Below are 24086 nucleotides of genomic sequence, written 5' to 3' on the forward strand. Positions count from 1 at the left end.
CTTAAGACAAAAGTGCTGAAGGATCCAGCTCATTTGAATGAGCTTCAAAGTCTTTCAGACTTCTGAATACCTGGGCTTTATTTAGCAGTATCTCCACTTGCTTTCATAATGCCTGTGACAGTGCAGCACCTTAAGCTTCCCTAAACAAGGGGCTTTGTGCAGAAAAGCATTCACTGAACAGCAAAATCCTTGTTTAAATGAACTGTGTGTGAACACCCACCACTGTGCCTAATTCCCACATGAATTTCCAAGGGTAAAATCATGGAATCAGGATTGGCACTAGCCTGATGGTTCTATAAACAACCATATTATTGGATTGCTTGTAAACTAGTTACATTCACTCCAGCTCCTCCCCTCCAGGGAGTTCTAGCGACTTTGAAGGCAGAGCTCCTTTAAACCCCGTTTAAATGTCTGTCACTGAGTTTTCATACATTTGTTCTTGTGCCAGTGTTGTCAGTTACCTTGCTTATTTTTCTTAAAAGAGCTTATCTACATGTACTCAGATTTCTCAGGACAGGCTCTCAGTCTCAGTGATTATTTGTTACAGTGTCCTCTACTTATTCCAGTTTTAAGTAACCTTTTCTTGTATATGGTGACCAGAATTGGGTAGTCTTGATTCCAGACTTGGGTCTCAGCAGTATCTTATGAAAATATGATTTTTTAATAGAGAAAGCATTATTATATACCTAGCTGAATGCTGGGATCTACAACACATTTGCCTTTTTACAGATACACTGTATGGGTTACTCAATCCTGCATGAGAAACTAATATGCAAAGGTTTTGCTTTCATCAGTTGCAAGTGACAGAAAAATTTATCAGCCCCCAATGCACAACTGTGCACTTAGTATTATTACATTACATCCTTTTTCTATTAATCCTCAAGGTCATCCAGTTCTTCCTGTATGGGAGCTCCCTCCTCCTTTATACAGAGGGTGGCTTGCAGCCTTTGCTCACTGGCAGATTTCATTAAAATTCCTTAAATAACCACAAACTTCCTAAGCTTAACCCTTGCTGCACTAGACAGGATCACAGGTTACCTGCTTTGTGAAAGTCCCTTTACAGTTTCCCTTGTGCCCTCATTTTCCACTTCCCCCTGGACAGACTGTCAACCATTATTGTTTATTTATTTTTTAAAGATTAACGATTTTCATATTCTATTTTATCCACAATTTAGGAGTTTTCTCTCTCCAGAGACTTTTTTTTTGCTCTCTCTTGCTAAGCTGCAGGTGGAATTGGTTGTTTTAAATGTGTGCACATGAGAAAACCCAAATGTTTTAATCCAATGCATAATTACATTGCTTTCCCATGCACAGAGGATTCAGAGATAGCACTGCTCTGAAGACGACAGAGTCAAGCCAAACAATCGAGTATTTATAGACACATACATCAAATTAATTCTAAAAATGAAAGGAGGCATATTTAGGACATGTCACAGCGTTCAGTAAGAACATTCATTAGGAATCTAAATTGAGTTGGAATGATGTTAATTCAATTCCAAATAGCAAAAAAATTAAAAAATTACAGGAGGCTACTCATCACCATTTATAAGTGTTTTGAAAAACAAACTCATAAGTAATTCCTTCACAAGACTTCCCTTTTAACTCAAAGGGCTCTTTCCAGAGCTCTCCTTGCTTTATTAGTTTCTCTGCTGGGGGAGCAGTCACAGCATCAATTCAGTTGCTTAAGCAGAGTCAGTCAGACTTGGATTGCCAGATATATTGTACCTTCAAACTCCTCCAAAATCCTCTTCTAGAAATACCACAATTAAATCTAGTAATGCTGTAAATTTAGGTGCAGATTCTGAGCAGCAGCACTATGAATTTTTGCACTTAATAGCTAGGTTATGCACATGTATTATTAAAATAATTAGGAAATACATGGGTTTTTCTAAATAAAAAATAATTAGCCAGAAGTTTGAAGGAATTCTTTCTTGAAGTCCCTGATAAATCTGGATATTGAAAGAGAAACTTATTATCCTTTCCTTGCTTGAAATATAGCTTTTGATCATGGTTCATGAAATGAAATTAACATCATGAGGTTCCAGCAGTTTGTTTCACACAGGATTTGTGTGTGGCTTGGCCTCAGGTCCCCAACAAACTCATTATACTCTCCATTGTTCAGGAATTCAGATGATTCCTGTTAAAACACAGGCAAAAATGTTTCACAATCTCAACAGTTTTTCTTTAAAAACAATGTACAATGCAGGATCAGTAGAGTACTCGAAAGTCTCAGTAGTTGTACTGTTCTGGCAACTTCCAAAGTAAGTGTGAGCTGCATGCTGTACATCAGGGATTCCAGGCTGAAAACTTCATCTGCTGCTGCAGCAGCAGCATATGGTTTCTAAATAGCTGTCCCACTAACCTAGTTACACGCTCAAAAGCAACCAGAAGTTTGATCCAAATGCCACTGGTAACACTGACCTGCCATCCCAATTAAAGCTGTGGCATATACTGAGATTTTATGATTGAAGAACAAAACCCACTTGTACACCTGCCAGCTAGGTGCCCGCTGTTCACTTTTCTTCTCTTTCTCTGCCTCCAGGAGACCTTCCTTCCCTGAACCCTTATGTAAAAAGTCCATTTTACAGTCATGTCCTCCTCTCCTGCCTTCATAGCACAGTGTGTCCTGTACAGCATTCCCTCCATCTCTCTGCAGGACCTAGGAAACAACATGGCAGGGAAGCAGGTGTGCTCTAGGTGTGTGCACTGACTGAAAAGAAGCTCACAAAGATGTGCCTGTGCACCTCTGGCAGGTGAGTTCCTGTGCATCTGGTTCCTGGGGCAAGGGTCGATTCCCAGCTCCTGACCTCCTCTCTGTGCCACTGTGAATGAGTCCAGCAAGCACAAATGTGGACACCCAAGGCAGCTGGAGCAAGGATGGGAAGAGAGAGAACATGACCTGCCTTCCTGCTTAATTGTTTAAGTGTATCCCCTTAGCCTCGTGCAACTGTGCCCTAAGAACGCAAACCACGAGGCAGCCACAGCCCTGCAGGGAAGCAACACCACCAGTCCACCCATCTCTGCAGAGCCCCCTTCTTCTCTCTCACTGGATGTCTATACTCTGGCCATGCCATGCAAGGAAAAATGGGCATTAAAATGGGCATTGCAATGGCAAGAAGCTCAGTGCACAGCGGGACTTTCCCTTCAGCAATGTCAGCTAGAAAATGCAACATTACTTTAGAGGCAGTTGCTGTTTTCAATGCTTGATCAGAACATCTGCTCTGTACAAAAGCTTGGTCCTGTGAGAGGACAATAATCATTTTTCCTGATGAAAGAATAAATGTAGATTCAAGCAATGAAAGTTACTGCAACCAGCCATTTTCACTGGGTGAGAAAAATTCAACCTTACCTTAATGCTCTCTTCCTTAGGAGCAGTCGTGAAGGCTTAAATCTGATTGAGTTTCCTTTGGCAAAATCTGTGAAATAGAAAAAAAAATCACATCATTGTGAAGATGCTGTAATAAATGGGAAACTTTTGGTATGCTAGGTTAGAGTTTCCAAGCATAGCCTTTTTCCCCTGCAAAAGACTATGCAGAGGCCTTCTCTCTAAGCAAAGGAAAACCAGCTGGCATGTCCAAGATGGTGAAAAACCAAAGCTTTGCAAAAATGAGTACAGACAGCAGACACATCAAAAACATCAACACTTTATGGAACTGCCGTGTTCTATTCCTAATATTTGTGGTGTATCAATACAGACTAAGGTGATCATTTAAACTCACTGTTTCCCAGCTTATAAAATGGGCAATGGACATATTTATGAAGCACTTTGCAAATGAAAAATGCTGCAGGCAGCAAGAGCTGTTTTGGCTGCAGCCTGGCAACACTATAAAAACTGCATATTCACTGCAGAAGCCAAGAGATGTCCCACTGAGGATTTGTTGCAACAGTATTACACCCTCCATGACAGAAATATTTCTGAAGATTGTCTACTGTTTGGAAGGTCTCTTTCTTTTTCTGAATAGCCTTACAACATGCATTTCACAGAGGAACTCATGTTTACACTGAGAGCAAAATTGCAGCCTTATGATAAAAAAGCATGTATGACAAAACCTCTGGGTTCCCAAAACCGTGTGAACCATAACAAGCAATGGGCAACCTCCCACCCTCTCCTAGATTAAACTTTTTCATTTCTGCAATCAAGTGCATCATCAGAGGGTCTAAATGACGACTGGTGGCAGGAGGGAACATGTTCCGAGCACCCTCTCCCTCCATTCAGCAAGGATGCAACCAAGACACCCCAGAGCACTGCCAGCCAGGGAGCAGGTCCTGCTCTGGGACTGCTGTGCACACACATGGAGCTACTGACAACTTACTCCCAATGAAAAATTGCCTTCTGTCCCCATCTGTATTAAATCTACTACCCAAGACCCTACATTAATAAACAGTTGGTCACTGACACAGCAATCATTTCATTTTTCAAAAACAGACCCAGACTTTAGTACACAGTCCAGACTTTAGAACAATTCAGTTGCAGTTACACTCCTCTTACTCTACCTCAGAGCTGAGATTTAACTATTTCAAGGAAGACCTAACTGCAAAAAATAATATTTTTTTGCTTATGCACAGTATTTTAAGTCTGGGTAGAATGTCTCTTATTTTTGCAGAAAGGGTTTAATGAAACTTATTATAGCTGACAATGTGTGTCTTAATTGAGGGAATGTACATTTTTTTCTAAGCATTTAAAAACTTCTTATCCTCTTCCATTTCCTTCTGCCACCTCTACAGGTATAAAGATTGAAAAAAACTTTTTAAAAGTAATAGAAAAAAAAGATGATTTTAACAACTTGATAAAGAAGCTTAAAATGTGCAAAAAGGCCTTTTCTAGGCATCTGTTACAAGTCAGTACAGATTTCAAACAGCTTTGCTAAGAGCAGTCTTCAACTTTAATAGGCAACTTTTCCTGTTTTTGTTAGCATTCATTTTCTCTTTCCATTAAGTGGAGAATAAAGCACATAGATTACACAAAAGCATCTTGTTAGATCAAAACAGAATACTGTAAGAAAAACAGTGTGAATGGTATATAAATCATTGTATTTTACACTACAGCATTAAAAAGAATACCCTGAGCCATATGGATCCTCTAAAAAGGTGAGATTTACATTGCTTTGATAGGACTATGCACTAACTTCCAAAGCCCAGCTCAGTATCAGCTTAGTTAATCAGAACCAGGCATATCTTAAATTTATAGCTGCTCTAACAGGATGCAACCCATCCTAGAATTATTGGCACTGGAACAGCTGTCCACCATGAAAACCACAAGCAGACCACAGAGAAATTCTGCCTAGCCCAGCCAAAACTGGGGAAGGAATATGAGAACAGAAGAAAGGAGCCTGGATTGCATCCCTGGGAGCAGAGAGGGAGAAGGGCTGCTAGGAGGGGCACATCAGCCAGTTTGGCTCTTGCATCCCTTAAACACATTCAGCAACATTTGTACACAACACATCTATAATGCCTCAAAATAATTTTAAAACTTTGCTGTGTTTCACAGGGGTGCGTCCCAATATTCCCCCTCATCCCAAACACGGGAAAACTTAGCAGACAATTAAATTCCATCACAGAGTTTTGATATTTTATGTATTTCCTCCTGTTCAAATTAAACACCATGTGGGGGGGATTAAAGTCCAATAAAACTTACTTACCACAATATGGAAGTCTTAAATACAAACACAGGAGGAAAAGTAAACAACTCTGCATCAAAAGACAATAAATATGCCCACAAAAGAAACATCAGTTTAGCAGAGTTTTATTCAATGGTTAATTTAAAGATAAAAAAACACCCTCACTGTACTCTAGAGACAGAACAAAAATATTTACAACAGCAGTTTGTTCTGGGTTTTCCTGAAGAATTCTAAACATGTTCATAATCATATTATAGCAATTTAAAATATTTTTATTCAAAATTAAGAGTATCTTCACTGAAGTGTAAATCAGACTTGCTCACAAGTTTAACCATTTCTTCAGTCGAGTTCCCACTCTCTTAGGCACAAACTACCCGATAAAACCACTATCCATAATTTAACATGTAGGAAATTTAAAATTAACAATCTAAAAAGAAAAAGTAGATATAACCTTCCAGCGTTACTCAGTATATTTAAAGGCCCTAAGTCGGTGGCATGCTAAGCTAATTAAAAGATCCATCTAATCGGATCTTTCAAAAGTGTCCTTTAGGAAATAACAAAATAGCCTAGGTGACTAACTGCATACTGATTGCTAAAGTACCTAATGCAGCTGCAGGAGAGCCAGTCAAACAATATTTACACATGCAGACATATACATGAGAGATTAAACACACACAAACTGCATTTTCTTTTATCTGCTTGCAACTCTTACCTTGCTCCTCAGAGTATTTAACATTTCCCAAATAGCTGGAGATCCAAGGATTTCTGAACATGGTTGCACAAACAAAGGATTCGGCAAAGAGAAACTACAATAGCAGCTAATTCTCAAGCAGCCACAGCCCTTAGGCCTGTCTTAGCAATATCGTGTAGAGATTTTTCATAGCACAGGACTGGAGCTGTCAGGCTGTGCGTCCCAGGGAGTACAGTAAATGCATAGCAATAGGCTGCAAGCCGGAGCAGCTCAAGCCAGTAATCAGATTACGAACAGAAATTAGGCACATGAATGCTAAAACAGATTGGGCAACGGTGATTGGGAGATTTATAATATTACCACTTCAAAGATCCAGCCAAATTGCACATTATATTCCTGCAAAACGAATGCAGAACCCCTGAATCCTCATATTAAGAAACTGAAGAAACAAAAAAAAAAAAACCCAACAACAACAGAAAAAAACGTCGAGAAGAGGAATAATTCCTTCATATCTCTAATCAGGATAAACTGCAGTGCTTATTTAAGAAAAACAGCACCCAGGCTGCCAAAAAATGGACTCTGATAATCACAGCATTATGCTTAAATGTTTTGCCTAACTATTAGTTGGAACATTTAAAACAGACAAGATTTATGGATAACATATGAGCAAAATTACTGGTGGGGGTAGGGATTTAAGAACAGACACCACAGCTCCAAATATTTTAATTCGAGACAGAAGGTGAAAAATGGCACTAAAGTACTGTCTAGCTACCTTTTTTTTTCTTTTATTAAACAGATTTGTTGGATTTTGGATTGAAGAGTTGGAACTCTTTTAGCGAATTTTGAAAGTCTGGAAATATTTGTTTGCAATGGTGCAATAACCCTCTGCTCAGTCACTCACACGGAACTACCTGATGGTCTAACACAGACCCAAAGAAGCATTAAATCTGTGATTGAAACAGGTCCATGCACTTAGCCCCATCCGAACAAATAGGGAAGTCTATCAGCTTCCCTCCAAAAGACTTCTTCCCCCCCAAAAGATTTCAGCTACTATCAGTATTCCAGGCTGAGTGGTTCAGCCTGGAAAAGGTCCCAGGGAGACCTTAGAGCACCTTCCAGTACCTAAAGGTGGCTACAAGAGTGCAGGAAAGGGACTTTTCAAGGACCTGTACGCAGGACAAAGGGTAATGGCTTTAAGCTGAAGAAGGGTAGGATATTGGGAAGAAATTCAAAGTATTGCAATGCACCCGATATTTTAATCTATTTATTTTTAAAAATATAAATCATGTCGGAGTCAACCTAATCAAAGCACCTTTTCTTAGCTGATCTTTCAACAGTCCAGAGCTCCCTGAAACACGAGTCACTCAACACAAGGAATATGGCCTTGAAGCCTCTGACTCATCAAGTAACGTTTTCTGTTTAGAAATATTTGATGGTACACACCACATTTCTTTTCTTTTCCTGTAACCTTGCCACCCCTCATGTTTAATTCTAACCCCTCCCAGCACTACCAACAGAACACACACCAACACTGCTGTGCTCTCCTGACCAGCTGCGAAGGCCTCCATGCACTTGAGCCTAATATATACAAAAAATGTAATCTGTTGGCACTAATCCAAACCTGCAATTAACATGAAAATCTGGCGCTTTATGGCCTAGGCATAAGTGCAGGTGTGCTTAAAACACAAAAATAAGATGAGGCAGAACTTACTAAGGAGCTGCTGGTGACAGTTAATGGGGAAATTCTGGACCAGGATATGTGTAGGTACAGCAACAAGAGACACCCTCCCCCTGTAAAAACTCTTCTTTCTCAACCCTGCCTGTCTGAAGACTGTTTACCTGATCTTGTGAATAGAGGTATTATTGCTTGCAGCATTTTTAACTCATCTGGTACACAGTAAGGGAAGTTTCTGATAAAGCTCAGGTAAACTCCACTCATTTGACAAATATTGTATCTGCCATCTTTAGCAAGGTTGAAGAAGAAGTTAGACTTGACAGCTGAGCTGATGCAATAGCTCAAGGCTGCCAAGAAAGACACTTCTAGCCATCATTCCTCCTGCTGCAGCACCTCTGCTAGGTCCTGCTCCCCTAGTGACCCAGTCTGGCAACTAAACTGGGAGTAAATATTCCCTTTCATTTTTGCTGGGTGCACTTTTCAGGAGGTGCCAGAACAAAAAAAAAAAAAAGGCACAGGATCTTATCATCAGGAAAGGGATCAACTCTTCTGGCTAACAAAGGAGGTGAGCTCAGCTCAAATGTCACCCCCCTGTCTGGCAATGTCCCGTACAACAGAGAGGAGGGCTCAAGCTCCCCCATTCCTCTGCTATACATCATCCTCAACATTTTGTCCTGGTGAATGAGGTGCAGAAGGGAAAGCACAGCTGCAGAAAGACAGGAAAACTCTGGAATGCCTTTCACAATTGTGTAATTTTTAAATGGGCTCTTGCTTGTGCTGTTCAGATTCTGCCTACAGTACACAGTAAGAAGCCAGTCTCTCCAAGTGGTCTGGCTACCACCTGGGAAGAAATATCTGTGACAGGCTTTGGTGCAAATAGGGCTCCTTTTCCTACTACATACAGCTGGCAGGTCAAGAATCCAGGGGCTACCTCATGGGTCCAAAGAGAGATATTATAGGGGAAAATAAAATATTCAATTTAAAAAAGAATCTCTATCAAGCTCTTCACAAAATCACCTAGAGTTTGGCTTCAAGACCTCTTCACGTTTGGTTGGAAGGTGATCACCAGCCATTGCTCTGTGCACAGGACCTACAATTTAACATTCCTGACGCTGCTGTTGGTACTGAAACTGTGCTGCTGTGAAGAATCTGCAATCCCAGAGTTCATTTAGTGTTGATTCAAGATGAGGGGTATGTGCCAACACTGCTTCCAGTATTAAAACTCTGAGATGTTGGAGCCTTTGGGTATTACAGCAATGCTATGCACTTCACACAGGTCATTTGGAATACTGAACTGTAGCTAAGTGACCACTTGCTTTCCTCCTTTCCACCAAAAAGGGATCATCTGTCACAAGAGGAGTCTCTGTGCTGGCCCTTAACCAGCTTTGGAAGTGGAGGAAATGGTGCAAAAACAGTAAGTCAGCAGAGTCAACCAAGGGTATCAAGAAAAGAAGTCTTGGATTTAGCATTTTGCTGCTTGTTTGAAAACAGCAGGTTTAAGAGCAAATCTTTCCCAGAGGAAAAGAAGTTAATCTCCAAATACTTAATGAAGAAAGGAAGAAGAGCAGTTTGTCCTTCAAAAATGACCCAGTCTCCAGGACCTGCAAGTGTGCTCAGCCAAACTGTTCTCAAGGCTGTACTACACATCGGTAGTTATGTTCTTGTCCCCCTCTTGCCATCATTAATTCTTCAGCATTAGCAGCTTCCAACATAAGCAAACACAGAGAGAACAACAGTTCAGCCTCCAGAAAGGGGGGCAGCCCAGTGGGAAGCTAAGTTTGCAGTCATCTGGGCTTAGAGCTTGAGGTTAAGCATGTATACATTTCAAATCTGAGACCGCTCATGAAAGACCAGCTGGCAGTTTAATGTTGTTCTGAAGCTTCCCACAGGAAGAGAAGGAAGATATCTTCCTTTTGTCTGGCAAAACTAATAGCTCTAATCAAAGCTGGAGTTTAAATGACTTGCAAAACACTTCCCAACTTCAAGGCCTGCCAGCCCCAAAGCACTGAGGAGTTATGAACCAGGTCCCACCAAGATCAGGCCTTTTTTCCTCTTGAATATTGAGCACTTATGAATTTATATTTAGAAGTGTTTAGAAGTGATAAAGAGAGGTAGATACTTTGTTGTGACTTGCAGTTATCATAAAAGCAGAAATCAAAGAAGCCCATGACAGCTGTTTGAAGAAAACCTAAAAATAAAATAAAATTTTAAAGAAATCAACAATGCAGAGGAAAGAAAACCCACAGTGACTGCATGAAACTTTCTGCAAATATGCTAGTTAGGTAAACAGGAATCGGAGCAGCACAGAAAACTGAGATGTATAAATGATGATCTGAATAAACGTAATGATGAAGTCATGTTTTCATCCACTCTTCATGGGTAGAGATCTAAAGGAGCTCATGAATTTTATTCAACTGCTCTTCTGGCCAAGGTGAGCAGCCTTGGATTAGCTAGTCAAAATGAGCTATGCCAAGATCTGAGATGCTGTGGATGATTGCAGGAATGAAGGTCAGAAGACCGGGCTAAATCAGACCACTCTTTTCCATCAATCTATCTGAACTCCCCTCCCAGGTTGCAGGCTTCTTGCCTACCCCACACCATCCTGTCAGCTTTTGGTATGCAGGCATATCTTTCCAAAGGAATGTGGCAAGGCACTCCCTTTTCTTATTTCTCCTTCCTCCAGCAATCTCTGCCAAGTTGTTCAAGAAGTCAGCCCAAAGCTGAAGGATGGGTCAAAAAGCTCCCAGAAGATAACTTCAGTAGTACAATCACTTAAAAGCTCAAGTCACATCCCAGCAGCCCACCTTGCAATCACAGTATGTACTCTGGGTTGGCAATGCCAGTCAGGTTTGTCTTCTCCATCCAAACCCCATGTATGTGGGGAACTGTATTTTCTCACTTCTTAAACTGAGGCCATTCTTATGAACTTTAAAAATAGGATAAAGTTTCCTGCTATGGTGTCATCACTCCAGCAGAAAGCATATATAATCCTTTCCAAATAATCATCCTGGCAAAACTATTTATGTTTGGCCAGTGATTGTGTTTTGGACAAGTCTTCAGTTTAACTTCAGCAGTGCATTGCTTGAGTAGTGTACTTCCAAACAGGTCATATGCAAAGAGGTGAAAAAAGCTGATTAGTAAGATTTATAAAGGGGACTGAGGTTTGTAGTACAAAATGTGTTGAAAGAATATGGATGGTCTTTTTGTACTGGCTATTTAGTAATGTGCTCTGGAAAAGGGGAGAACAGCAAGTATTTTTGTACCCGCACTAGAAATCCCCTTCCGATCTCCAGATTACTATTTCAGATTTCACTCCACTCATTAATATCAGCAATTAATTACTCCTAAAAGGAGATTTTGGTCTCTTTCAGTTTTGGAATACATTTCAGAATAAGGAACATGAGTTTAACATCCCCTGACATCCCTACCTCTCGTATCACTGTTCGCAAAACTGCATGACAAGACTGTAGCATAATTAAAAGATATCCAAGATTTTCCTCTTTAGGAGTAGGATAAGAGTAGAGGAGCTCCTTCAAGGAAGTTTAAAGGTTAGATATCCTTTTCTCATGTGGTAATCAGATATATCAGTGGGGCACAACATCTGAATTCAGTCACACCTATTTGTCTCTGGACCCAAAGCAGTAACAGAAGATGTCAGGTGTGTACATGGCATTTCTGCAGTGAGAAAATGGCTGGAAAGAAGGATAAGGCAGGAACTCCTCTCCAGCAATACAGACAATCTCAATCATTAAACAGCTCCAGGACTTTGAGGAGACATGGCTTTTTACCCAGAAAAACAGCACTGGAGAGCGTTTCACAGCACAGCTCTCTGTGGAGCAGCTGCAGCTCAGACTGTGAAGGCACAGGGTTAGTCACAGCTCTCTGGACATCCTCCACTGGAGTCATGAAGCCCCTGCTTCTTCTTTGCTATTGCAGTGAACGAGAGCTTTGCTGCTGAGACAGCGCTGGGAGACTGTTAAATTTGTGTGCCTCAAAAACAAGGTTTCTAGGACGGGTTTCCCCATCTTCTGACACTTCTAGTGTCTGCAACCAGTTCAAAGCTGTCTCCTTGCCTGGAGCAGCAAGTGGCCCCATGCAGTTAGGTGCCACAAAAAGCCCTGCCACACTACTGAGTTTTCTCCTGGCTGCTCTTGAACACCTCTGCTTGTGTGTAAAAGCCCAATAAGGGAGCAGAGAGGGGCATGCATACCCAAAGGAAGAATTTATAACAAAGTTCTTTGGCTCTTCATGATAGTCATCTAAGGAAAACACCAATTTTGTTTACCACTGCAATGTGACATTTCACAGGCCACATCCTATCCCTGCATACTTACCCTGAAATATAATTTTTCAAGCCTCAGGCAGACAGCAACCTTGCAGACAAGAAATCCATGACCCCAGCTCCCACCCTGTTTATGGCATGATGCAATGTTTTCTCAGAAAATTAAATATTTATTAAAAGAAATAAAGTAAAATGTATGTTTTATTCAAGAGCTGATGGTCAAGGCAGGATAGCTTGACTACAAGTACTGTCACTGCACTATGAAAACGGCACATGTAGCAGGCTTAATTTGCAACCAGCATGGCTAAGCAAAAATTAAAGAGGAAAAAAAAAGCTAACCCAGTGATGCTGCAGTTCTGGAGTCCGCTCTCTAGAGAGCAGGTTTAAATTCATGGCAGCTGTGGCGTTTTTCTCTTTATTGCCCTCATTCACTCCCAAGGCCCCTGCAAAAATCACCAAGATTCTTGGTGCTCGGGGGGGTACCAGGAAGTTCATCACAAGTCAGATTGGAAGAGCCTTCCCAGAGCTGCCTGGGAAAGTCTGCAGAGCATCTGCTTGTCTAAATCTATGGAGATTACACTAAAGGAAAAACGTAAATACTTTTTTAAAGGCTTCTTCCATGTGAAAGTCAGATTTTATGAAGTGGGTATGAAGCAACCTAGCTTAGTCCCGGCCTGTACACAGACAGCGGGTGCCAACATACCCTTTCTTCTGGGAGTGAGATAATTGTTTTAGCCAGTAAAAACCAGTTTTCCAATAAAGGGCATAAAATGGCATAATAAGATAGGAGAAACAAGTCCCAAAGTAACTTAAAAAAATAAAAATTAGCTCCTCTTAGTCCAGTACTCCTCTGAAAGCAGGCAGTGCAAGGAATGAAGACACACTTCCCAGCAAAGGCCCACAGAGTGTTTCAGTATATGGACTGACAGCGTGAACTGCCGTCCTAAGGTTATAACCAAGCACATAAAAAACGCGCCAGGAACAGAACTACAGCCACTAACATTTACACAAAAGGATTTCACTTTTTAAAGCCACCTCTAGCATAGTTCATGGTATTTGCCAGGCAGAGTGCAGTGTCAGTGACAGCTGGGCTCAGGCAGCAGCAGCTCGCTGTCAGCACCGCAGTTCTGGGTCGCATCTCCCGGGGTCTGCGCCGGATCCGTTCTGGGCTGCGCGTCTCCTCCAGCGTGTTCCGTCCCCAGACGCGGCTCCGCAGCTTGCCTAATAAGGCCAGGCGTGAGTTGACTGGCTGGCTTAGAGGTCACCCAGTGTTTACCTTGTGAGCCGGCAGCAGCTGGAGCCTCCCAGCCCTCCTCTGCTCCGGGCCACCGCTGCGCCATGCCCGCGCTTGCGGGGCCACGGCACCCGGGGCACATGGGCACTGCCCGGCCAGCGAAGCCGCCCACAGCTCGGGGGGACACGCTTTGGTTTCACTGCAGGCGTGAAACTGCAGGGAGTGCAGGTACAGTTTCCACCACAGCGCACTGCAGAACCGCTAGACTGGAAAAATAATCAGGTTTCTCACTGCATGAATTGCTCGAAAGTAGGGCAGCGGTGTAGGTATGAACAGCCATCTTCACAGCTCCAAGGCAGCAGACAGGTACTTGTCAAACACCAGAACCAAGGGAACTAGATGAAAGCAAGGCAGAGATACTCATTTGAGCACTAATATTTAATTATTTATTACTCTTGATCAGTTATGGTGAGATTCACTGCAATTCAGACAGATGGCTTCAAAAGTGATGATTTACCCTCCACAAAAACAGCTATCCGGCCAAATTAAAAAACCTCTTCTTCTGTTGCTTCCCTTGTGATTCAGTCTATTTTCTCCTTTACACCACTCCTAAGGCAACTTCAAGATGCTAGATTTGGATACTGTCCTGCCCCCTTTCCCAGCACAGTCTGAGGAAAGCCTGGACACAGCTCTGCAGTTAGAGCTGGCAGGCAGAGGAGAGCGGCACAGGTCACCTCGTACCACAGCACTGCCACGGGACCCCTGCGAGGGGACACACACAGTACAGACAATGCATTTCCATCCTTCATCAAAAACACCTTGTAAGGTTTAAATACCTACCTCGTACTATCAGATATAATGATGTACTTATCATATGATTCAGCTAGAAAACTGTCTTGAGCACAGGGAGTAAAACTAAACTATGATTATCACCCTACTGAAGTAACCAAACTATCACAGTTATGTCCTGTTCCTGCAATGAACCTGAGGTTCATGCTATTATAATTAAAAGAGATCAAATATATGGCCCACTCACTCTTAAAACAGTACATTTAAAAAAAACAGCTGATAGTTCATAAGCTTAGCCATTATCATTTTGGGCTGAAGCTGTGCCCAGGTGCTCACACAGATCTTGGCTCAGAATTGCTGACTTTCTCCTCAGTCTGTTCTCACCCAAAATATGCTTCAGTTATACAAAGAAATGGGGCACACACATTCAAAAAAGGGCCAGTCAGACATGATTACACAAAGGTAAGTCCTAAAATAATCCAACTCACTTTGTGTCCAATTTGCTTAGATCAGCAGCACAATATGCTCTTATGAATATCAATAATGAATGCTGGAGGAAACTAAACAACACACAAGGAATGAGAAGAACTGCTGTGTGAGCATCAGGCCTGTCAAGAGTTTTAGGAAGAAGTCAAGATAGCCCTGAACTAAGAAAATCAGTCACATTTCACAGACTTTCAGGCTGGGATGAGAGAAAAACTAGAGGAAACTGCTTGGCTAGAGGAAATGGGTTCACCCATTCGTATCAAGTCTCTCTGAACACACACTGACAAATCCAAAGTACCAGGGGAACACTACTTCTCCTCTTGGTTAAAAAGGAGAATCTCAATAAACTTAGGCACATCTGTAAGGGAACACTCTGACACCCTCACAGGTGATTGCTAATTTGTTACCAGTTAATTTAGGATCGTTTGTGTAACTGCACATGAGCACAGGCTTTCAAATGCTTTTATGTTTTCACTGTTTTAATTTTAAACGGGAGATAATGTTACAGCTGACTGTTCTCCATTTTAACACTCCCATTTTTTCAGCTCCTAGATATTACGAATTCTAAGACAGGCATTACATTCTAACACAGCATTATCTCCTCCCCTGTGCTAAAGATGGGGGAAAAGATAGAAATAACATTTTCTAAAATCTGTATTCTGAATATTTTAAATGCAAAAGGATACTTAAGTGGTAGGGAAATCACCCTCATGAAGAAACTGGTTTTTTCACTGCTCAGGACAAAGCACTGTAACTGTAGTCAGTTAAACCTGACTGGTGCAGAGCTAGAGAGTAAAGTTCTCATTGAATTTTTCAAGAACAGGCCAGAAAAGCAATTTCAGCAAAATCTGTACATGTATAGCAAAGGTGATGCTGAAAGAACAGAATAATGGCTCACTCTTTTTAAGACCTCTGCTTAAATCAAGGCTGAAGGATATTTTCCACACTCAGTCCCCCAAAAAGGCCACCTCCTCCAGTGACCTTACAAGAATCAGCTGCCACCCCAGCTCTCGGTCACACGAGAGGAAACACATCCACCATGTAATCACCAGTTATGTGCTGCAGGCACACATTCACTGAGAAGACAGATGGGGTTTCAGTGAGGTAATGGGGAGCTGTTCTTCCCCTGGTCTACAGATGGTCAGTTCAAGCTCAAAAGTAAAACATCATGACTTTGCTAAAATGAAGTGAGCAGAAAAAACAGCTAACAAATGAAAGAACGAGGGCAGTTGCTTGGGGAGCCAGGAGGTTTGTTATAGTCCAGGTTCCCAGAGCCACCTCATGAGCATAGAGGGAACAGGCCCCAGGGCTGGTGCAATATTGATGCCTGTGTGATGGCTGAAGAGAAGCGCTCAGTCACAGCCCAGCTTTTACTGACACATGGAGGAGATCAGCTGCATTTGCTTCAAATTTCTTCTTCCCAAGAAGAACCACCATTCCCAGCTCTACTCCTTTTAGTCTCCCAGCTCTCACCTTTGCCAATCCCTCACTTCAGATTTTATTTCTGCTGCCTTCTGTATACTTCCACCTTCTTCCTGTACCCCATTCTATGGGTAATCCCCCTGCATTTCTATTCTTCAGTGTTTCCAAATGCACTTCCACTTCTCCCCTGGCTCTTCTGCTCTCACTGCAGATTCTCCCATTAGAGACCCAGTCTCCTCACTGGCCCTCTTAACCCACTTCATTTCATCTCCTGCAAAAACCCAGCCATCTTTTTGAGAAGGGTTTTGTTTTCCTCCTCCAGGAGATTTCAGTAAAGGTCTGTCCAACCTAGCACACTTTATTAGCAGAGAACTGATCACAGGAAACTAAGGAGCTGTTTTAGTGAGAGGTGAACCAACTGCAGTGCACAAAGCTTAACTTCAGCAGCACACTGTGGAGCAGCCAATAACCAGAAGGTCACAGTGTAAACATGCTGATACTCTTGGACATTTTTTTCTTGCAGGTAAATTCCCTTCATCAGTCAACTTGTTTGTCCCATGAATAGCATCAAAGGAATGCTGCACTGTTTCAAGAGAGGCACTAAGCATGTGTAATGGAAAGAGACATCCCTTAAAAAAGAGAAAAGACAGGCAGCTTGAACAAATTAAGAGCTGGAAAGAAAGGACTCTCTTGATGTCTTAATGGCCATTGGTTGTTACAGTAATACACCAACAACCAGTTACAGAAAAGGTGCTGGACCAGATCCTTGCAAGGGAAAAATACCTTGCCTTGCAAGGTATTTGTCTAAAAGTGAGGCAAAATCCCTGCTGAGGAACAGTGTATAATCATCAAAATCACAGACAAGCACAGTACAATGTCTCCTAGCACAGTGGGACACAGCCCTGTGACAGGTGATGCTACAGAATGCTCAGGCCCTAGGGACCTCAGGAGGAGCTGCAAACCCCAGCAGGGAAATGGGGTATTTTCTGCAGTAAGACTTCTGTCTGCCACCACACCGCACTGGCTCCAAACCAGGACCTTGCAGTTCCCAGGAAAAATGAGACATTGCAAGCTTTGGGGAATTCTGGGTACAGGGACCCTAGGAAGCTCCAGTTTTAAACGCCCCATCATCCTCACATGCACCATAGAGGCTGGGCCCACAGTTTGTGACTCAAGCAAGGAAAGGCAGCCATTCATGAGCCTCAGTACCTTGACAGAGCACGTCCTGGACAGACACACATGAAATTCATGCACTGAGTTTATTGCCAGCACAGAGTCTGCCCACAGAGTCTACAGAAAGGCATTCTTATGGCATGCAGACAGTCCTCCTTCCTACACCAGGGAGTCTCTGGGAGCCATCTGGGAACTTCACTTCAGCCCAGCAGCACTACTGGCATATTTACCATTAAGTTCTATATCTACAATCCACACTAAGGATGTTGTTGAAGTCCAAGCAAGATGCTTGTTTTCCTCATTGCCTTTCTATACCTGGCCTGACTTGTAAGTGCTAATGGAAAAACTGAATAAAATACAGTGGTAGAAGAGTTAAGTAATCCAGCAGCTTTTCTAAATGATTTAAAAATTTGTAGTGCAGTTGAGCTTACACCTAGATTGCTTTGACTTAAAAAAAATCATGTTCATAAATAGTCAAGTAAACAAACAAAAAAAAAAAGGCTCAGTGAAGGCTACATTTTAGGACATTCAGACTATCTTGTAAAAATCCTGTTTGCCAATGGCTGTAAGTCAAACTGCAGCAGTATTTCATGGACAGTATGCCTGCATTAAAACCCAGCACAAGAAACTAAATTCCTGACAGCATGTGGCCATGCATGAGATCACTGTGAAAAGCTGCAACATTTTCTTGAACTCTTTATTTTTGTTTCCTGAGAAGTTTGAAGCCATAATCAGCAGCTTATACCCAAAGTCTAGATGTAAAGTCAGCACAGGCTGGACTAAGTCCAGGAGTTGCATTAGTTCACAATAGACAGGAAAAGAACAAAATCCTATCCAAGGAGAACCAGAGCACTAGAATGCTATTTAATGAAGGCTGAACAAAACTAGAGGAGTGCTCTAGTGAGGACACTATATAGGGATTTCACTGGGATACCATAATTTCATTTTTATAGTCAAATTCTCACTTTCTGCCCTCAAGGGTATGTGTGCATATGTGTGAAAGTATCCTATTAAACAATTTGGCATATGTAAGTTCTCAACTGGTTTCTTTTTTGAGTTTTTTGAGAGCTTTTTTTGGCTAAGTAGTAATATCATTATTACTTGCAAGTCATTATGAAGAACAGTATGTGAGTACCCAGTTTCTAGTATTTCAAGGGTCTGTGGGTGCATAAAACACACCTGCATAGAAACTGGGTTTTACAGAAAGAAATGTTTCATTGGTTAGGGTTTTTTAGATTTTTTTTTTCATCTATTGACTATTAGAACATTTTATGTGAGAATAAACACACAACTCACCTTTCCTGCCGTTTTGTCTTGCAATCAGAATGCAAAGAACAGCAGAAGTCAGGTAACTTGGTAAATAATCTCAAAAAATTACTTCGGAAAACAGAAAGGCAGGGAGGAGAAACAGGAGTAAACTGAGGGATGCCAAGGTGAATCAGCTCTAGGAATGCCAGAAATCTAGATTTAGTGCGGACTGCTCTCCTGTTTTGTTTCAGAAGTTGTTTCTCTGTGGAAGTCATACTGTTAGTTATGTTTCTTTTTCAAATCAGTGAAGCAAATGACTGAGTGTGTTCCACTATCACTACTTTGTGGAAAATGCCTTAATGGGAACATCCAATAGCAAACATTGTTAAATATTGTAACAAATTTATCCCTCACTACACAAATATAAAACTAACATTGTATTTCTATTTTCTTATCTACAGGGCTTAAATGCTTCTGTTCACTGACTCTTTTTTCCTCTTTAATATCCTCTATCGTGAGAAAAACAAACAAACTTGGGCTTGTACAGAATTTTTCAGTTTTTAAATTTGGATACTGCAGCAGGTCTTTTGCTTCCTTTCAGTTACCCTCATGAAGAGATAGGAGGTGGAAAAAAATATCTCAGAACAGATTTGGGCTCCAATTGAGTTGGAAGAATATACAGTTAACCCATTTCTATTGACTGAAATAATTAACTTTTTTCCCCCTTCCCATTTTTAATCCCATCAAGTGTTATGCCAGCTAATTCTCTCTCTCCAAGCACAAGTATTATTAATTAATCAGGATGGAGTCCTATAAATACTCATATTTCAACTTTATAGAGCATTCTGGCTGCCTCTGCCATAAATAAAAGCTACTTACACAACACGCAGCCAATATACAAAGCCCCTATCTGTCAGAACTGAGCCATCACACTCCATTAAGCACCAGTTAGATTACAGCTTTTCTGTAACTTGTTGCACACCACACATTAGTCTAATACAGCTTCTCCTTTTTTATTAAGTATTAAAACAATATATTAGTATTAGCGTCTAATATTTCCTTCCCTATGAACTTGCCACAGAGAGGCCACACTCAGTACCTCCGATCCCTCGAGTCTGAGGGTGATCTGGTGTCCAGGGTAGGTGCTCAGGACATTTCCTGAGACTCATAAGACAGGTTACTAAAGCACTGGCAATACTGCTGAAGTGGTAGTGGTGGAGGGTATTCACAATTAATTACAGGTAAATTCTTGGTAAATTGAGAGCAAACCACACAAACCTTCGCTCCGACACTAGCCATGTGACCAAAGAGTTCTGTGACACCAGTACCCCATGGAAGGGATATTCTAACATACTTTAAACTTTAAAAGTCTACCTTCAAGTAAGCCAAGCACAGCCAGGCCATATCCTACAGCATCAAGGATCATGGAGGATGCTGCAGTCTCTCCCACTCACTGTGTAACTGCTCCCAATACCTGACAACATTTTTCAAATTGTTGGCTCAGCAGGCTGGAGGAAGCTGTCTTGTGGCAGAGAAAGACAAATGCTAGAACAGCTATACCCTTTCCTGACAAGTAATTTATCTGAATTAGATTAAGCTTTTCTGACCTCCTCCACCTACCCAGGGCTTGGGTTAAATTCCAGGGTTACCTATCCAGCCCCTGCCGTACAAACGGGACACAGCTGAGTAAACAGCTCTGCCCTCCTAACATACAGCAGTGGGACTCAGAACAATGAACAGCCTGGTTCCTGGGACTCCTGACACCACCACAACAGCATCAATTGTTTTGACCATCATAACTGATACTGAAAGTCAGTCTTGCATGATAAAGGCAGATACTGTAACTTTAAAATATGCAGAGGTTAATTTACAGAGCATTTGTACAGACAGCCCACTAACCATAACTAAGAAGTCAGATGAGCAAGCAAGAAGATTGTGACTTCTACTTGAACGTATTTAATCTGTCATTGCTTTAACCATAATATTTATCAATTTAGGATACAGCACTACAGAACAATATTGAAAAGCTTTTTCTAAAGAGTACCAAGTAGTTCTCCTCTGCTCTCTACAGTGTACAGTCCAATACATACTGACAGTGAGTGCATCATCAGATCTGTATTGAAACCACATTGATAACACAACCTAGCTCAAATCTTAGAAACAGCACATTGCCAACTCTGATAGCAGCACAAGTAAAACATCTGTTACTCTACAAAGCCTTGAAACCCATTTTTTAAGCATTTAAACTCTGAATTTGACTTCTGCTTGAGTAAAATAATAGATTTTTTAAAAGCCTAGCATTTAGGACTTTTTGTCAGAATAGATCGATCAGATTTAAGAAGTAAATACTTTTTGCTCAAAAAAACCCAATAAACAATGGAGGTTTAGTTGTTGAGGTTTTTTTTCTTTCAGCCATTATCTCTACAAATATGAACTTGGTGTTAAGTAACTTCTTAAGTCAGCAGTGTAGGCTAAGGATGGCAATCAATTGACAAAGAATGCCTGAAACTAAATTTGTCTGATAAAGTTCCTTTAGTTAAAACCAACTATTTGTCTACAAATTACTGATGTGGCAATCATGATTCTCAAAAATCCTACAAAACCAAAACCTTACAAAGAGAGGACAAAGAACTAAAATTTCCTATCCCCAAGATACTAAGAACAGTCATGAGCTCACCAGGTACTGGTTTTATAGCCTCCCCCTGTTTAACAGGCTGAGAATTCCTTATCTCTTTCTGCAGTATAACAATCATCTTCCCACCCTCCCTCCTCCCCTGAAGGAATATCATACCAGCTAGCTCTTCTTTGGCAGTTCAATGCATGTCTGATTAAACAGGGCAGTTTTTCATAACTTCTGTTTAACCTTGAAATCTGCTGCTTCTATTTCAGACCTGATGAAGTGCTCGTGTGCCTGCAAGCTTGGCTCATTTTTTCCCCCCATACCAGCTGGTCTAATAAATTACCTCTTCCTAACAACCTCATGTTAGCTATGTCCTTAGATCATACACAGCTAAATGCTATTATGCCACTTCAAACTTGTGTTAAACCATGATAAAGAGTACTGCTGGCATAAGAAATAATAAAAAAAACCAAAGTCACTCAAACTACTACCTTGCATTTCAGGTAGTCATTCACCTTGCCCACTCCTCACACAGATGAGAAAGGATCAATTTTAAATGACTGCCAGGAACATGAGCATTTTCTGTTTAAGCTGCTTTAAATGTACAACAAAATACACAGATTGAACATTTTAGTAAGTTTGAGGTGACTCCAGGCCTGATGGTAAGGTTCCCTAACTGTCTGCCAGAGAGAATGAGTTTAAAACATGCAACTTGCATGATTTAAATTTTAAAGCAACTTTTTTGCCTAATTTGAGAAAGGAAAGAGGGTGGGGAAGGAGCATTTTGTTGCAGAAAAATCACCTCTTTTCAATCCATGGGTAAAAAGTCCTTTCTTTAAGGTCCAGCAGTTGGAAGCTTAACTCCCGTTTCAGACATGCCTTTATTTGGAAACAATGCGGGAGCAGGCAAGGCAGGGCTTTTTCATAGATGCTGCCTGGCCACAGGCAAGCTAACAACCTGGCAAAATGCCAGGCAGCTCTGCACAATCAATACAGCCATGTGCTCCTTGAACAAAAAAAAAAAACAAAACAAAAAAAAAACAAGCGTGGAGTTTACGGTTTGAAAAAGCAAACAAACAAAAAAACCCTTTCTAATTGCTTATTAATCATTAAAGGAAAGAGGCGAAGACCAGAGCTCCATCCAAATCCCACAGGGATGAGGCTCACCCAGCTGCGCTCTTGAGACACCGATTGCCTGGAGCACAGTGCTATCTTCAGGACTGCAGGGTACCTGCTCTGGAGCACAAGCACCAGCTCCAGAGCAGAGGCCACAGCCGTGCAAGGCACAGGAATGGGAGGGGGCAGGAGCTGGCTGAAGTGCTGACAAAGGACTCGATGTAAAACTCCAACTGCACACCATCAACGCACCAGCACGCAGGAATTTGGGCAGCTCCCACACTGGTGTTGGCACTTGGCTGTTCCCAGAAGTACCTGCAAGATGGCTCCTTGAAATCACATCCCCCTTCTTCCCACAGACAGGGAGAGAGACTATTTTTACACAGCCGCTGATCACTTTGACAAAAATAAATGGAAGGAAAACTTGAGGCCAGTCATCTTCCTGATACTCCTCTCTCCCAGGGATCGCAGGAATATTAGAGGCAGAGGAGACAAGGGAGAAGAGCAGACCCCAAGAATTTGAAGAAATAACCTGATCTCAAATGAAAGATCACAATCTGCATTTTCTTTCTCAACCCTGCTTTCTCTCACACCAAGAAAAAACTCAGTTAGAAAAGCTGACATATCTTCAAAAATTTTTCTTTTTTCTTTTGGAAAAAGAGACTCCATCAAGGTCCATTCAGGTTTTCTTCCCTACCTTCTTCCTCCCTAGTATTGCCAAGGTCAGATAGAGGAGTCATACAAAAAGGCATGAAAGCAAAACAGAAAGAGGAGGTATCTATTTAAAGGTACTTTCATTCTCTTCAGAAAAAAAAAAAACTTTTTCTTCCAGAAGTTCACACTCTGCACAATCTTTAGCTTGTGGTTTTCCCTACAGTCCTGAAGCATTGGCTCAGTGCTGTTGAACTGAGGAAAAATCATCCACTTCACTGCTGATCCCAGCACTGGTGCTGGGTGGACCACCACCACCACTAAGCCAGTCTCTCACTTCCAACCTCTCTGGACCACAGTGTTCAAAAGACATCTGACTTCTATGATAGGAACTGCTCATATCCATCCTCTGATGGATGGTCGATAAGAGAAAGAAGGGGAAATACTTATTGAAATATTATTTTGCTAAGGAAAAGCCTAGCTTTCCAACTAACATGGTTTTTCTTTCCAGTGGACAGATTTGTGATGAAGGTTTGGCATCTGTTCATTTCTTCCTCTGTGACAAGTAACTTTCCTGTCTCCTGCATGGATGCAATCAGCACAGCCTTGGCTGCCAGCATGTGACATCCTTTCATCCACAACAGTCTTGAACTTGGTTTTCCATTGTGAAATACATCTTGCAGATGTATATTTTCATTTTTCCACCTGATCTCATGTACAGAGGCCATATTGTTAAAGCATCTTTAGTAAGCAGAAAGAACCAGGACCCAGGGCAGGACCCAGTTTCTGTGGCACAAATCCCTCTTGAAGGAAAAGGACTCAAGACTGAACAGTGTGGAAGGTCTCATGCTAACTTAATCATGCAAACTGCAGGATCAGGCAAGTGATAGATATGCTTTCCTCTGAGAACACTCTGAAGGCCTCTGTCAAAAAGGCAGCCTGTGTTTTACACCCAAAAGCAGATGCTGCCTCTTTAGTCACCCTACAATAAGGGCTGCTGAAAGCTGAGGTTAAGAAATGATTTACCTTCTCTCAAGATTGCATCATATCTCACTAGACATTACCAATTTCCTGTTGCACT

The 24086-nt window shown here is 41.6% G+C and overlaps 1 protein-coding gene across 20 annotated transcripts in view; it reads right to left on the minus strand.

The window, feature by feature from the left end:
* SVIL (supervillin) overlaps positions 1-24086 on the minus strand; it is a 134186-nt gene that overhangs the window by 61189 nt on the left and 48911 nt on the right. For 19 of the 20 annotated variants that reach the window (XM_038129589.1, XM_038129587.1, XM_038129580.1 and 16 more), the window contains one exon: positions 3350-3416. Coding sequence is in view for 17 of the 20 variants with exons in the window: in XM_038129580.1 (XP_037985508.1) it covers positions 3350-3416 (67 nt within the window). In the remaining 3 variants the exon portion in view is untranslated. Of the gene's footprint in view, positions 1-3349; positions 3417-6330; positions 7266-24086 lie in introns of those variants that run through there. The other variant, XM_038129579.1, reaches the window with a different exon arrangement.

The sequence above is a fragment of the Motacilla alba genome, chromosome 2, assembly GCF_015832195.1.
Source record: "Motacilla alba alba isolate MOTALB_02 chromosome 2, Motacilla_alba_V1.0_pri, whole genome shotgun sequence".
NCBI classification, from domain to species: Eukaryota; Metazoa; Chordata; class Aves; order Passeriformes; family Motacillidae; genus Motacilla; species Motacilla alba.